This window comes from Chiloscyllium plagiosum, chromosome 1, assembly GCF_004010195.1.
Source record: "Chiloscyllium plagiosum isolate BGI_BamShark_2017 chromosome 1, ASM401019v2, whole genome shotgun sequence".
NCBI lineage: Eukaryota > Metazoa > Chordata > Chondrichthyes > Orectolobiformes > Hemiscylliidae > Chiloscyllium > Chiloscyllium plagiosum.
The window spans coordinates 67,687,359-67,701,633 of record NC_057710.1 but is presented as its reverse complement, the minus strand read 5'-3'; the positions used below and the strand labels follow the sequence as shown (position 1 = coordinate 67,701,633).

The window sequence follows — 14,275 nt, the reverse complement described above, 5'->3', positions numbered from 1 at the left end:
ACTCAGCAGGTCTGGCGACATCTGTGGAGAGAAAACAGAGTTAACATTGAATCCTTCAGAATAATATATGACACTACCCTGTCTTATTATTTCTTCCAAAGTGTATCAATTCATACTTTTCAAGATTAAATTCCATTTGCCACTGTTCTGTCCGTATCATCCTGTAACTTAGGATATTCTTCTCCACTGTCAACCACTTGCCCAATCTTTGTGTCATCTGCAAACTTACTTATCATTCCCTGACCACCGCATTTTCTTCTTATATAATTTACATACATCACAAACAATAAGGGACCCAGTGCTAATCTGTGTTACAGCACTGGACACCGGCCTCCAGTCATACAAACAACCTTCGACCACCACCTTCTGTTTCCAACCACTAAGTCAATTTTTGGATTCAACTTGCCAATGTACTGTGGATCCAATGTGCTTTATAGGCAAGGGGCGGAGGCAAGAGAGGAAATTGCTGGGGACTTTATGTAAACTTTGTATTCTCTTTAGTCATAGGAGAGGTCCCGGAGGACTGGAGAATGGCCAACATTGTTCCTTTGTTTAAGAAGGACAATAGGGAAAAATCAGAAAATTACAGGCCCTGTGAGCCTAATGTCAGTGATAGGGAAATTACAACAGAAGATTCTTAGGGACAGGATTTACCCACATTTGAAAAAATATGGATTTATTAGCGATAGGCAACATGACTGTGTGGGATAGATCATGTCTCAAAAACTCAATCAAACTTGATTGAGGTTTTGAGAAATTGACACATATGACTGATGAGGGCAGGGTGGTGAATATTGTCTATACTGGCTTCTGCAAGACCTTCGGCAAGGTTCCTTATGGTAGACTGATACAGAAGGTGAAGTCACCTGGGATCTGCAGTGAACTGGTAAGATGGATGCAGAACTGTCTTCTACTTTGTCATAAAGACAGACAGTAGCAGCAGAAGGATGCTTTTCTGACTGAAGATCTGTGACCAATGTTGTTATGCAGGGATCAGTGCTGGGACCCTGTTGTTTGTAATATATATAAATAATTGGAAGAGAATTTAGGTGGTCTGATCAGTAAGTTTGTAGATGACACAAAGATTGGGGGATCTGCAAACGGTGAGGAGGATTGCCAGAGATTACAGCAAATATAGATAGGCTGGAGACTTGGGCAGAGAAACGGCAGATGGAACTTAATGGGGATAACAGCAATAAAATTTACAATACAACATTAGAACAAGGATACAAAATACATTACATGTACAACTTATTTATAAAACCCAGAATTATCATGTGGTAATTATGAGTAATAGATTGTGGTTGAACATCCCACAGCACACATTGAATAAAAAAGGCAACCCACAGGTTTCTTGAGTAATTCTCCCTGATCAAAATTACATGATGGATCATCAAATCTCATTAAAATTCACAGGATACAGTTTGTCACTTTTGCCAAATTGGTCATGAAACTACTTCTCAAGAGTTGAACAGAATGGCTTGAATGGCCAGTTGGGCTGAATGGCCTATTCCTGTATTTATGTTACAAAAACGCAAGGGGATGCATTTTGGAAGAAGGGACGGATACAGTAAATGGCAGAATGACTAGAAGCATTGACAGAGAGGGATCTGGGTGTTCAGGTCCACTGTTTCCTGAAAGTGGCAACACAAGTGGATAAGATTAGATTACCTGCAGTATGGAAACAGACCATTCAGCCCAACAAGCCCACACCAATCCTCCAAACAGCAATCCAAACAGACCCATTCCCCCACCCTATATCTACCCCTGACTAATGCACCTAAGTAACACTATGGGTAATTTAGCATGGCCAATTCACCTAACCTGCACAACTTTGGACTGTGGGAGGAAACCCACGCAGACATGGGGAGAATATGCAAACTCCACACAGGCAGAGGTGGGAAATGAACCCGGGTCCCCGGCGCTGAATCAGCAGTGCTAACCACTGAACCACCGTGCCACCCCTCTAGGTGGTCCAGAAGGCATATGAAGTGCTTGCCTTCATAAAGTGCAAAATTAGCAAGCCATTTGGCAACTGTAGAGAACTTTAGTTATGCCACATTTGGAATATTACATGTAGTTCTGGTTGCCATTCTACCAGAAGATTGTGGAGGTTTTGCAGAAGACACAGAAAAGGTTTACCAGGATATTGTATGGTTTGGAGGATACTAGCTATGAGGAGAGATTGGATGAACTTGGTTTGTTTTCACTTGAACATCAGAGGCTTAGGGGGTGACCTGATAGAAGTTTACAAATTATGAGAGGCATGGACAGAATGAATAGTTGGGGATTAGAGAGTTTCTCAGGATAGAAATGTCAATGGGACATGGGTTTAAGGTAAAGAGGGATAAGTTCAAAGAGGCTGGGGTGGGGGAGTCCAGAATTAGAGGGCTTAGATTAGATTAGATTAGATTACTTACAGTGTGGAAACAGGCCCTTCGGCCCAACAAGTCCACACCGCCCCGCCGAAGCGCAACCCACCCATACCCCCTACATTTACCCTTTACCTAACACTATAGGCAATTTAGCATGGCCAATTCACCTGACCTGCACATCTTTGGACAGTGGGAGGAAACCAGAGCACCCGGAGGAAACCCACGCAGACAGGGAGAGAACGTGCAAACTCCACCCAGTCAGTCACCTGAGGCAGGAATTGAACCTGGATCTCTGGAGCTATGAGGCAGCAGTGCTAACCACTGTGCCACCGTGCCGCCCTTAATAGGTTTAGGGTGAGAGGGGAAAGATATAAGAGAGACCTAAGGGACAACTTTTTCACACAGAGGGTGGTACGTATATAGAATGAGTTGCCAGAGGAAGTGGTGGAGGCTGGTACAATTGCAGCACTTAAAAGGTATCTGGATGGGTACATGAGTTTGGAGGGATATGGCCAGGTGCTAGCAGGTGGGACTAGATTGGGTTGGGATGTCTGGTTGGTGTGGATAAGTTGGACCGAAGGGTCTGTTTCCATGCTGTACATCTCCATGACTCTATGTGAGAGGCAACTTTTTTTTTTTAAAACACAGAGCATTTTAAGTGCCTGGAAAGCACTGCCAGAGGAAATGGTAGAAGCAGATACAATAGCAACATTTAAAAGGTATCGTGACAGATATAGGAATAGGCAGGGAAAGACAGGATATGGTTCTTAGTTTAGAAAGGTGTTGTGTTGGCACAGGCTTGCTGGACTGAAGGGCCTGTTCCAATGCTGTACTGTTCTTGCTTCTTTATTGATCTTACTTCACAATTGTTTCTGGAAGTTTCCAGATCACTGAAGTTAAACTGACTGATCTGTAATTGCTGGGCTGAGCAACATTACACCCTTGTTCAAAAGAGGATCTGCTGCAATCCTGAGTCACTGCCCATAAATTGTGGGAAGACTGCAAGATTATTGCCAACGCCCCTGCACAGGTGGCACGGTGGCACAGTGGTTAGCACTGCTGCCTCACAGCGCCAGAGACCCAGGTTCAAATCCCACCTCGGGCAACTGTGTGTGGAGTTTGCACATTCTCCCCGTGTCTGCGTAGGTTTCCTCTGGGTGCTCCGGTTTCCTCCCACAGTCTAAAGATGTGCAGGATGGTGAATTGGCCATGCTAAACTGCCCGTAGTGTTAAGTGAAGGGGTAAATGTAGGGCAATGGGTCTGGGTGGGTTGCTCTTCGGAGGGTCGGTGTGGACTTGTTGGGCCGAAGGGCCTGTTTCCACACTAAGTAATCTAATCTAATTTCCAGACTCACTTTGTTAATATCCTTGGTTGCACCTAATCCACTCCCAGTAATTGTCAACATTAAATATCAAGAGTCTATTCTATACTTTCTCGTCATTTTCAAAATGTTCCTGGGCCTGAGCATCCAGCATAATTACAATGGCTTGGGAAGCATCTGCTGTGTAGATATAGATAAATGATTATTTTGCATCCAAACACCTTAACAATTCCTATACATAAATCATCCCTACTCTTCCTTTACCCCTCAAAATGTGTAAGTGCAGGCATTTGAATGGGGTGGACAAAGTTTAACATCTCACATCACCAGGTTATAGTCCAGCAGGTTTATTTGAAAGTATAGGTACAAGCTTTCAGAATGATGCTCCTTCACCAGTGGTGCCCCATCAGCAACCTGACGAAGGAGCAGCGACCCGAAAGCTTGTATTTCCAAATAAACCTGTTTATAATCTGGTGTTGTGATTTTTAAACTGTTACCACCTAGTGGTAGATGGTAGTGGTACTTTTGTGCACAGGAACCATTTCAGATTGCCTACCAGCAGCTGAATTTTGGAGGTTTGATCACTTCCTTAACCAAAATGGAAATGTGACCCTTATAGTTCTTTTTGCAGAGATGAATTGCTTGTACAGAAGAATATCAAATAGTACAGGGAATGACCGGGATATTCGACTCGTTAGCACATGCGAACAAATTGGAATACCATGATAGTTTCAATTCTTTCATGTGTAAATCACAAAACCTTTTTTGAAAAGGTTGCACTCTCAGGTTAGCTGTTAACAATGGTGATAGCTAGACAATATATTGTAGATGTTAGCCCCCTGTGTTTTCTGTCCATACCATGATGTTTAGATTGATTCTAATCTAAAAAGTGAGATAACAAGAGTTTTACATGAATTCATGCAGTCTTTGAGCAAAGTACAATGTAACTCTGCAATTACAAATTCACCGCACAAAAAATGTGCACGCATGTGGGTCTTTGTGTCTGTCTGTGGGTCTGTCTGGGTTGGGGGTTGAGAGCGCGCGTGGGGGAGAGAGGGTGCAGAGAGGGTGCAGAGAGGGTGCAGAGACTTAAGTCTGTGAGAGGGTGCATGTGTGGGAGTGTGTGCATGTCTGGGGTGGGGGGTTGTGAGTGTCTGAGAAAGAGTGTGTGTGTGTGCATGAGTGTAGAGTGGTCTAAATCTCTGAGGGGATGCCTGTGAGAGTGTGGGAGTGTGGAGTGTAAGGGGGTGTGTGTGGTCACCTGTAATGTGACATGAACCCAAGGTCCTGGTTGAGGCCCTCCCTCCAGGGCATTCGACCTCAGACCTTCAGGCGACCATCGTCCAAGGTGGACTTCGGGACAGGCAGCAGCAAAAAGTGGCCGAGCAGAGGCCGATAGCTAAGTTCAGTACCCATAGGGAGGGCCTCAACTCGGACCTCATGGCATAGACAGAACACAGGGGGCTTACACCTTCAACGTATTGTCTAGCTAACATCAATTGTTACAGCTAACCTGAGAATGCAACTTTTAAGAAAACATTGTGATTTACACATGAAAGTGAAACTATCATGGTATTCAAACAGATGAAAGACTCTACAGACAATCAAGGTATTTTTCAATGTATAATTTCAGTTACATCACACTAAACTTTTGCTATAAATTCTGTGCCTTACAATTGTGTCCTCCACAATCACATGATAAAGGAGTGGCACTCCGAAAGCTAGTGCTTCCAATTAAACCTGTTGGACTATAACCTGGTGTTGTGTGATTTTTAACTTTGTACACCCCAGTCCAACACCGGCATCTCCAAATCATGCAGTGAAACGTTTGTCTCCGTACTGCGCCGTGTTTCTCAGTGTCCAGAGTTGAAAAATGTGGTGCTGGAAAAACACAGCAGGCCAGGCAGCATTCGAGGAGCAGAAGAACCGACGTTTCGGGCATAAGCCCTTCTTCACAAGCCCTTCATTCCTGATTCTCCTGCTCCTCGGATACTGCCTGCCTGCTGTGTTTTTCCAGCACCACATTTTTCAATTCTGGTCTCCAACATCTGCAGTCCTCACTTTCTCATAGCGTCCAGCAAAGATTCAATCTGACATAAGATTTAAGAGATAAATTCTTTTGAAACGTCATGACATATACGCTGTGTGAATGCTCAATACTTTCCTCCTTGACCACAATGGCAATCCTCTACAAGACTCAACTCAAAAAACTGTATCAAACATTGCTGCACCAATAATTACATCACTGCCCAGCAAAAATAAAGCGACATAATATTCAAACGCTGCTTAAATTGTTGTTTCCCCTCACGGTAAGTGCACTAGTTCTGTTAAGCACAGACAGCAACTCACACAGTTTCAAATTTTACCACTTTCCAGTCCCCAAACGTGAATCTCACTAACCTCACGCTAGCTTCCAACTCAACTTCCGGGGTTATTGAATAACAGCCTCACGTCTGCGATCAGATGATCACCTTACGCAGAAAGGGAGTGGCTTTTAGGGGTTAATTTTAACATTTCACCCACTAGGGGATAAAGTTCAGTTGAGGAAATAAGTGTAGACTTCGTAAATACAGAGTGAGAGAGACGGCGAACTTTTACATTTTCTCACCCATTTAAGTTAAGAAATGTCAGACAAACTGTTCTTATAACAAATAAGATATAAAATATACACATAGAAGATAAAAGTGCTTTGGACTTGGAAGCTGAGAGTCTCCGTTCTGTAAATGGATTATCTGGTATGTTTGTGTGTTTCTGCTTCCTTCTAGATGCGTGCCGACAGCACAAGCAGATTTCACTTATGGTTTTGTTTGGTGGCTGCAGTTGTATAACTTGTCTGATCGTTTGGCTGTTGTAAACTGCAGCAATTCGAATGTCAGAAATGAATGAATGAATGAGAATGTACTTGCTGTAACAGGTCAATTTCAGTTACTCATCTCATTTGCCAACTCATTAGGAATTGTAATTGCGGCGGTATTTTGCTAGTTTTATTGTAACGAGCTTTTTAACGATTCGGATCTGACCTTGGCTGAATTTTCATGAGAACCGCAGCTTCAGTCCAGTATTATAAGACACGGCTGAGTGATCTGAATTGCTACCTTTTAGTGTTTCATGTTGGTAACCTTAACCTACTTACACTTGAAACTGGCACAAAACGCTCCACATTTAGAATTTGCAACAAGTGTACTCCACTACGGATACTTCAATGTTATGCCCTTTAAATAAAAAAAGAGATTGATTTGTCACTGCAGTTTTGTGTACGATCATTACTCCTGCAATGATTTTTTTTTCTAAAGACCCTGACAATGGAGTTTGGAATCTGTTCCGGTTCTTGTGGGCATGAATCCACAAAGAATACAACTTTAAGATTGTTACTTGGCTTATCCTTTCTATTTAACTACCTCGTGCAAATATATAGTTGAAAATGTACAGACTGTTGATCTTTAAACATTTGGTAATAGCATGAACATTTTGCTCTTGTTGTTTTGAACGTGTGACATGAGTTAAACAGTTTATTGATTGGCTGTGCTGAGTTAACAATACAGGTTTCAGGAAATCAGAAGTAAACAGGATTCTAACACACAATAAGTCTTTCAAATTTTATTGCTTTAGCTAAAATGTGAAAGGGAACAGAAGGGTGGTATTTCTCCTGTAATTGTTTTTATTTGTTTTTTAAGATGACAAAATTGTTTTCTGAGTTAGCATCTTAATAACTTTTTCAATTATTCCAATACAGTAAATATGGACACAAAATTACTATGGGTTAAAGGTCTATGATACCTTGTTAGCAAATGTTATAACACATTTTAACCAATATGGCATTTTGGGCATTTCAGTATCTGGTGATTAAAATTCTCTGACAAGTAGTAAGATTTATTGAATATTAAGAAGAAAGTCTAGGTTAAATGATGCAATGATACAGCCAGAAAGAGATTATCTTGAAGTCTGTGTATCAACTTTGTTTCCAGAACTGCATTATCAGAAACAAATCTCAAATTTGCCTCATTTGGAAAATGTTGTAGTTTACAACATATGCAACCATTTCGATATTTCTTAAAATAGAACAAAAAATGAAAACTTTGGAGAAAAATATAAAAATAGTCTTGGCAACCTCTGTCTTGTAGGCTTTTATTAGTACAAGTGAAAGTCAGTTTCATGAGTTTTGCCACTGTCTCACATGAGGACATTCTGTACAGTCATAGAGATGTACAGCAAGGAAACAGACACTTCAGTCCAATTTGTCCACGATGACAAGATACCCTGAATTAATCTAGCCTCATTTACCACCATTTCACTGATAATCGTCTAAACCATTCCTACTTACGTACCCATCCACTTGCCTTTTAAATTTGTAATTGTACCAGCCTCCACCACTTCCTCTAGCAGCTAATTCCATACATGCACGGTACCCTGTGTGAAAATCTTGCCCCCTTCATGCTATGCCCGCTAATTTTGGACTCCTTACCCTGGGAAAAAGACCTTGTCTATTTACCCAATCCATGCCCCTCATGACTTTAGAAACCTCAATAAGGTCACCCCTCAGCTTCCGACGCTTCAGGGAAAATAGCACTAGCCTGTTCAGCCTCTTCATAAAGCTCAAATCCTCCAAACCTGGCAACATCCTTGTAAATATTTTCTGAATCCTTTCAAGTTTAACTTTCCTATAGCAGACAGACCAGAACTGAACTCAGTATTTTAAAAGTGGCCTAACCAATGTACTGTGAAGCTGCAACATGACATCCCATATTGTGTCCTGACCAATAAAAGTAAGGATGCCAAACACCTCCTGTCTACCTGTGACTCCACTTTTGAAGACCTATGAAACTGTTCTCCAAGGTCCCTTTTTTTTCAGTAACTCTCCCCAGGATCCTACCATTAAGTGTATAAGTCCTGCCCTGAATTGTGTTATCAAATTGCAACATTTCACATTTATCTAAATTAAACTGCATCTGCTACTCCTTGGCCTATTCAGCCCATCTGATCAAGGTCCCATATTACTTTGAGGTAACCTTTTTCACTGCCCATTATACTACCAATTTTGGTGTCATCTGCAAACTTACTAACCATACATCCTATATTCACATCCAAATCATTTACATAAGTAATGAAAAGCAGTGAACCCAGCACTGATTCTTTCGGAACATTGCTGGTCATAGGCCTCCAGTCCAAAAGACAACCCTCCGCCACCACCCTTTCTCTTCTAATGTCAAGCCAATTTTGTTTCCAAATAGCTAGCTCTGCCTGGATTCCATGTGATGCCACCTTGCTATCCAGTCTGTCATTGCAGAACATTCTCAAAAACCTTGCTGAAGTCCAGATCGACAGCATCCACTGCTCTGCCTTCATCAATCTTCTTTGTCACTACTTCAAAAAACTCAATAAAATTAGTGAGCCACAAATGCCCATACACAAAGCAATGTTGACTGTACCTAATCAGTCCTTGCCTTTCCAAATACACGTAAATCCTGTCCCTTCAATAACTTAAACACCACTGACATCAGCCTCCTGGTCTATAGTTCCCTGGCTTTTCCTTCACTTTCTTACTAGTGACACCACGTTAACCACCCTCCAATCATCCGGTAGCTCATCTGTGGCTATCAATGATACAAATATCTTAGCAAAGGGCCCAGCAATCACTTCCCTAGCTTTCCACAAAGTTCTGGGATATACTTGATCAAGGATTTATCCACCTTTATGTGTTTCATGATATTCAACACCACCACCTCTGTAATATGGACACTTTTCAAAATATCACTATTTAGTTCTTCAACTTTCATGTTCTTCTCCACAGTAAATACTGACTTGAAATAGCCATTTAGTATTTCCCCCATCTCCTATGGTTCTACACATAGTTGGCCTTGTTGAACTTTAAGAGGCCATATTCTCTCCCTAGTTACTCTTTTCTCCTTAATGTATTTGTAGAATCTGTTTGGATTCTCCTCAACCCTATTTGCCAAAGCTATCTCATGTCCCCTTTCTGTCCTGATTTCCCTCTTGAGTATACTCCTACTGCCCTTTATACGCCTTGAGGGACTCACTTGATCCCAGCTGTCTGTCCCTGACATAAGAGTCCTTCTTGATCACAGCCTCAATTTCTCGTCTTCCAGCATTCCCTATACCTACGAGCTTTGCCCTTCACAATGACAGGAACATGCTGTCTCTGGACTCGCATTTCATTTTTGATGGCTTCCCACCTTTCAACCGTCCCTTTACTTGCAAGAAGCCTCTCCCAAACAACTTTTGAAAGTTCTTGGCTAAAACTGTCAAAGTTGGCTTTATTCCAATTTGGAAGTTTAACTTTTAGATCAGGTCTTTGCTTTTCCATAAGTATTTTAAAACTAATAGAATTAGGGTCACTCGTACCAAAATGCTTTCCCACAGACACCTCAGTCACTTGCCCTGCCTTATTTTCCAAGAGAAGGTCATGTTTTGCTCCTTCGCTCGTAAGTACATCCACATACTGAATAAGAAAATGTCCTTGTACACACTTAAATTCCTCTCCATCCAAACACTTAATACTATGGCAGTCCCAGTCTGTTTTTGGAAAATTAATACCCCCTATCATTATAATGCTATTGTTCTTCCAGATATCTGAGATCTCCTTACAAATTTCTTTTTTGATTTCCCACTGACCACTGGCGGGCCTATGCCACAATCCCAATAAGGAGATGCTGCCACATTAGCCGAGGCATTGCTATTAAAAATAAATCTGTTATTTGTGGCACAGTGGTAGTGTCCAGAAACAAAAACAGAAATTGTTGGAAAAGCTTAGCAGTTTTGGCATCATCTGAGGAGAGAAATCAGTTAATGTTTTGGGTCCAGTATTCCTTCCTTGGAACAGTGTCCATAAAGCCTGGGTTCAAGTCCCATCTGCTTTCAGAGATATCTGATAACATGTTTGAACAGGTTGATTAAAATTATCTAAATGCTTTGGAAGCATATCTCTCTTTTCAACAATTGATTTCTATTTTAAAAACACTGTGTATATAAGAAAAGTGTTTCCATCCTTGTCAGTCATAAAGATAGTGCAGGATTGTGTAGTGGAAGAAAATTCTGCACTGACAATATTGAGATTAACTTTGGAAAGGAAAGTGAGGCAACATCACACTTTTTTTTGGGGGGGAGCGCAGAAGATGTTATCTGCTACTGTAAGCCTATTTTGTTTTGACAATAAGTTACTGATATTGGAGTTAAGTTTTACTTTCCAGAAAATATGTCATTTATAATCCTATATGTCATAGCTGACTACAGAGTCTTTCAATGGTCTGATGTTTTGGATATTGGCCTTCATTTTTTCCCCTCTATTTTCCTTCAGTTTTTGGTGGCATTCCAAAGGTAATGATTCTTTGAATTAACTGAACTGGTTATTTGTTATTAGCACAGTGGGACCCTTCATTTTTGGATAAAGTTACAATCATTTTGTGTATTCCATATCAGAATTTGTTCTGAAAGCTTGGTTTTAACACTAAAAATTGGCTTTAGCAAAGGTTCAATTTGCATACTTTTATATCAGGGACACTGGAGTGGACTCAAGTCATAGCGTTTTACAGCACAGAAATGAACCCTTTAGTCCAACTCCTTCATGCTAACCAGATATCCTGAATTAATGTAGTCTCATTTGCCGCCATTTCACCCATATCCCTCTCACCCTTCCCATTCATATCACCATCCAGATGCCTTTGAAATGCTGCAATTGTACCAGCCTCAACCACTTCCTTTGGCAGTTCATTCCATACATGCACTATACCCTGTGTGGAAAAAGTTGCCCCTTAGGCCCCTTTTAGATCTTTCCCCTCTCAACTTAAATCTATGCCCTCCCGTTTTGGACTCCCTTCCCACCCCCCACCCTGGGGAAAAGACTTTTACTATATACCCTATCCATACCCATCAAGGTTTAAAAAACTTCTATAAGGTCACCCCTCAGCCTCTGATGCTCCAGGGAAAATAGCCCCAGTCTATTCAGCCTCTCCCTATTGCTCAAACCCTCCAACCCTGGAAACATCCTTTTCTGAACCTTTGCAAATTTCACAACATTCTTCCAATAGGAGGGAGACCAGAATTGCACACACAATTCCAAAAGTGGCCTAACCAATGTCCTGTATAGCCACAACATGACCTCCCAACTCCTGTACTTCGTGCACTGACCAATAAAGGCAGACATAACAAACACCTTCACTACCCTGCATACCTGTGACACCATTTTCAAGGAACTGTGAACCTGCACTCCAAGGTTTTTTTTGTTCGGCAACACTCCCCAGGACCTTGCCATTAATTGTACAGTGAATTGAATTGGCTGAAGATTGGCATCTATGAATGATCACGATCCTCTTTTGGTTGGTTAATCAGCCACGACCTTTTATGACTGTATGTGGCCATTTTCTAAATATTCAAAAACAAAACTAAAAATTGTTTTAAAAACTCAGCGGGTCTGGCAGCATCTGTGGAGAGAAAGCAGAAGTAAAATTTCAGTCAGTTATAGAGTCATAGAGATGTACGGCACGGAAACAGACACTTCGGTCCAACTTGCCCATGCCGACCAGATATCCTAACCTAACCTAGTCCCATTTGCCAGCACTTGGCCCAGATCCTTCTAAACCCTTCCCATTGTATACCCATCCACATGCCTTTTAAATGCTGGAATTGTATCAGCCTTCACCACTTCCTCTGGCAGCTTATTCCAGCACTACCCTCTGTGTGAAAAAGTTGTCTTATGTCCCCGTTAGATCAATCCCCTCTCACCCTAAACCTATGCCCTCTAGTTCTGGACTCCCCCACCCCCGGGAAAAGACTTTGTCTATTTATCCTATCCATGCCCCTCATAATTTTGTAAACCTCTATAAGGTCACCCCTCAGCCTCCGACGCTCCAGGGAAAACAGCCCCCAGTCTGTTCAGACTCTCCCTATAGCTCAAATTCTCCAACCCTGGCAACATCCTTGTAATTCTTTTCTTAACTCTTTCAAGTTTCAAACATTGTTCCAATAGGGAAGAGAGCAGAATTGTATGCAATATTCCAAAAGTGACCTAACCAATGTCCTGTACAGCCGTAACATGATCTCCCAATTCTTATACTCCAGTGATTCTTCAAAACTGATTATAGCTAGGGAAAATTTGATAAATATGCTAAAGACGGCGTTGGAGGGAGAGTGGATGAAAAAAATTATAACTGGAAATGGAGCTCTGAGAGAGAAATTAAATTGGGCAGATAAGGGAATAGGTAAAAGTCAGCCTGGGAGAATGACCAGCTGCGAATGGGGACCATTAGTGGCTGACAATGGGCTGTTTATGATCGCAGCCTATGCGATGGCAAGGCCTTCACTGAGTGTGGCTGCAAATGGCTCAACGTCTCCTCCATATGCAGGGTCAACATAAGTGAACCTCCTCTGGTGTTTTTTGTCATTTATATAAACGTGGATGTAAATATAAGAGGTGTCATTAGTACGCTTGCAGATGACACCAAAATTGGAGGTGTAGTGGAGTGCGAAAAAGATTACCTCAGAATACGATGGCACCTTGGTCAGGTGGGTCAACGAATGGCAGATGGAATTTAATTTGGATAAACGTGAGGTGCTGCCTTTTGGAAAGGCAAATCAGGACAGGACTTACACACTTAATGGTAGGATCCTGGGGAGTGTTGCTGAACAAAGAGACCTCAATAGGGGTCTTTAATATTTTCTTCTAAAAATTATTAAATGTCCCACCATCTACTGCCCTCTGGGGTAGTGATTGGACAAGTCTGGAATGAGGTGAGGACACCGTTTTCTACCTCTTTGGACTGTGTGTGATAGAAGAGATGGAGATTCAGATAGATTATATTTCTTTGGGCGGCATGGTGGCACAGTGGTTAGCACTGCTGCCTCACAGCGCCAGAGACCCGGGTTCAATTCCCGCCTCAGGCGATTGACTGTGTGGAGTTTGCACGTTCTCCCCGTGTCTGCGTGGGTTTCCTCCGGGTGCTCCGGTTTCCTCCTACAGTCCAAAGATGTGCAGGTCAGGTGAATGGTCCATGCTAAATTGCCCATAGTGTTAGGTAAGGGGTAAATGTAAGGGTATGGGTGGGTTACACTTCGGCGGGTCGGTATGGACTTGTTGGTCCGAAGGACCTGTAATGTAAAATGTAATGTAATGTAATAGGAACTGGGAAGGGCAGAATTGGGTTGTGTTGTGTTGTGTTGGATAGTGCAGAGCAATGGCTCAGGGGGCGGGGCCAAGATGGGGCGGGGCCAGGGCCGGGGGTGGGGCCAGGGCCGTACATCCTGAGGCCCCGCCCTCCGGTCTGGGGGCCGCAGCCGCCGGTTTTTCCGCGAGGCGGTACCTGTGTCCTGGGATATGGGCCAGTGTTTGGAGTTGTCGGCCGCTGTGTGTCGGATCGGCATTTATTCGGTAGGACCTCCCGGTTGATTTGGATGTATTTGAGATCGGGCCAGGCAGAGAAGCTCAGATTAGAGCCGTGCGTCCCCAGGGTAGGCCGCGAGGCAGCAGCTTTATTGAACCCAGCTCCCAGCTCCCATCACTACAGGGACCTTCCTTCAGCTCTGCATCTCTCCGCGTCGCTCCACTCGCTGTATCCTCCCCCTCCCCCT

The 14,275-nt window shown here is 42.6% G+C and overlaps 1 protein-coding gene across 2 annotated transcripts in view; it reads left to right on the top strand.

Annotated features, from left to right (window-relative positions):
- The first annotated feature begins 6,213 nt into the window (after positions 1-6,213).
- LOC122549133 (ADP-ribosylation factor-like protein 15) overlaps positions 6,214-14,275 on the top strand; it is a 249,336-nt gene continuing 241,274 nt past the window's right edge. The window contains exon 1 of one of the 2 annotated variants that reach the window (XM_043688467.1): positions 6,214-6,432. In XM_043688467.1, coding sequence (XP_043544402.1) covers positions 6,421-6,432 — 12 coding nt within the window. In that variant the 5' untranslated portion in view covers positions 6,214-6,420. Of the gene's footprint in view, positions 6,433-13,942; positions 14,076-14,275 lie in introns of those variants that run through there. The other variant, XM_043688457.1, reaches the window with a different exon arrangement.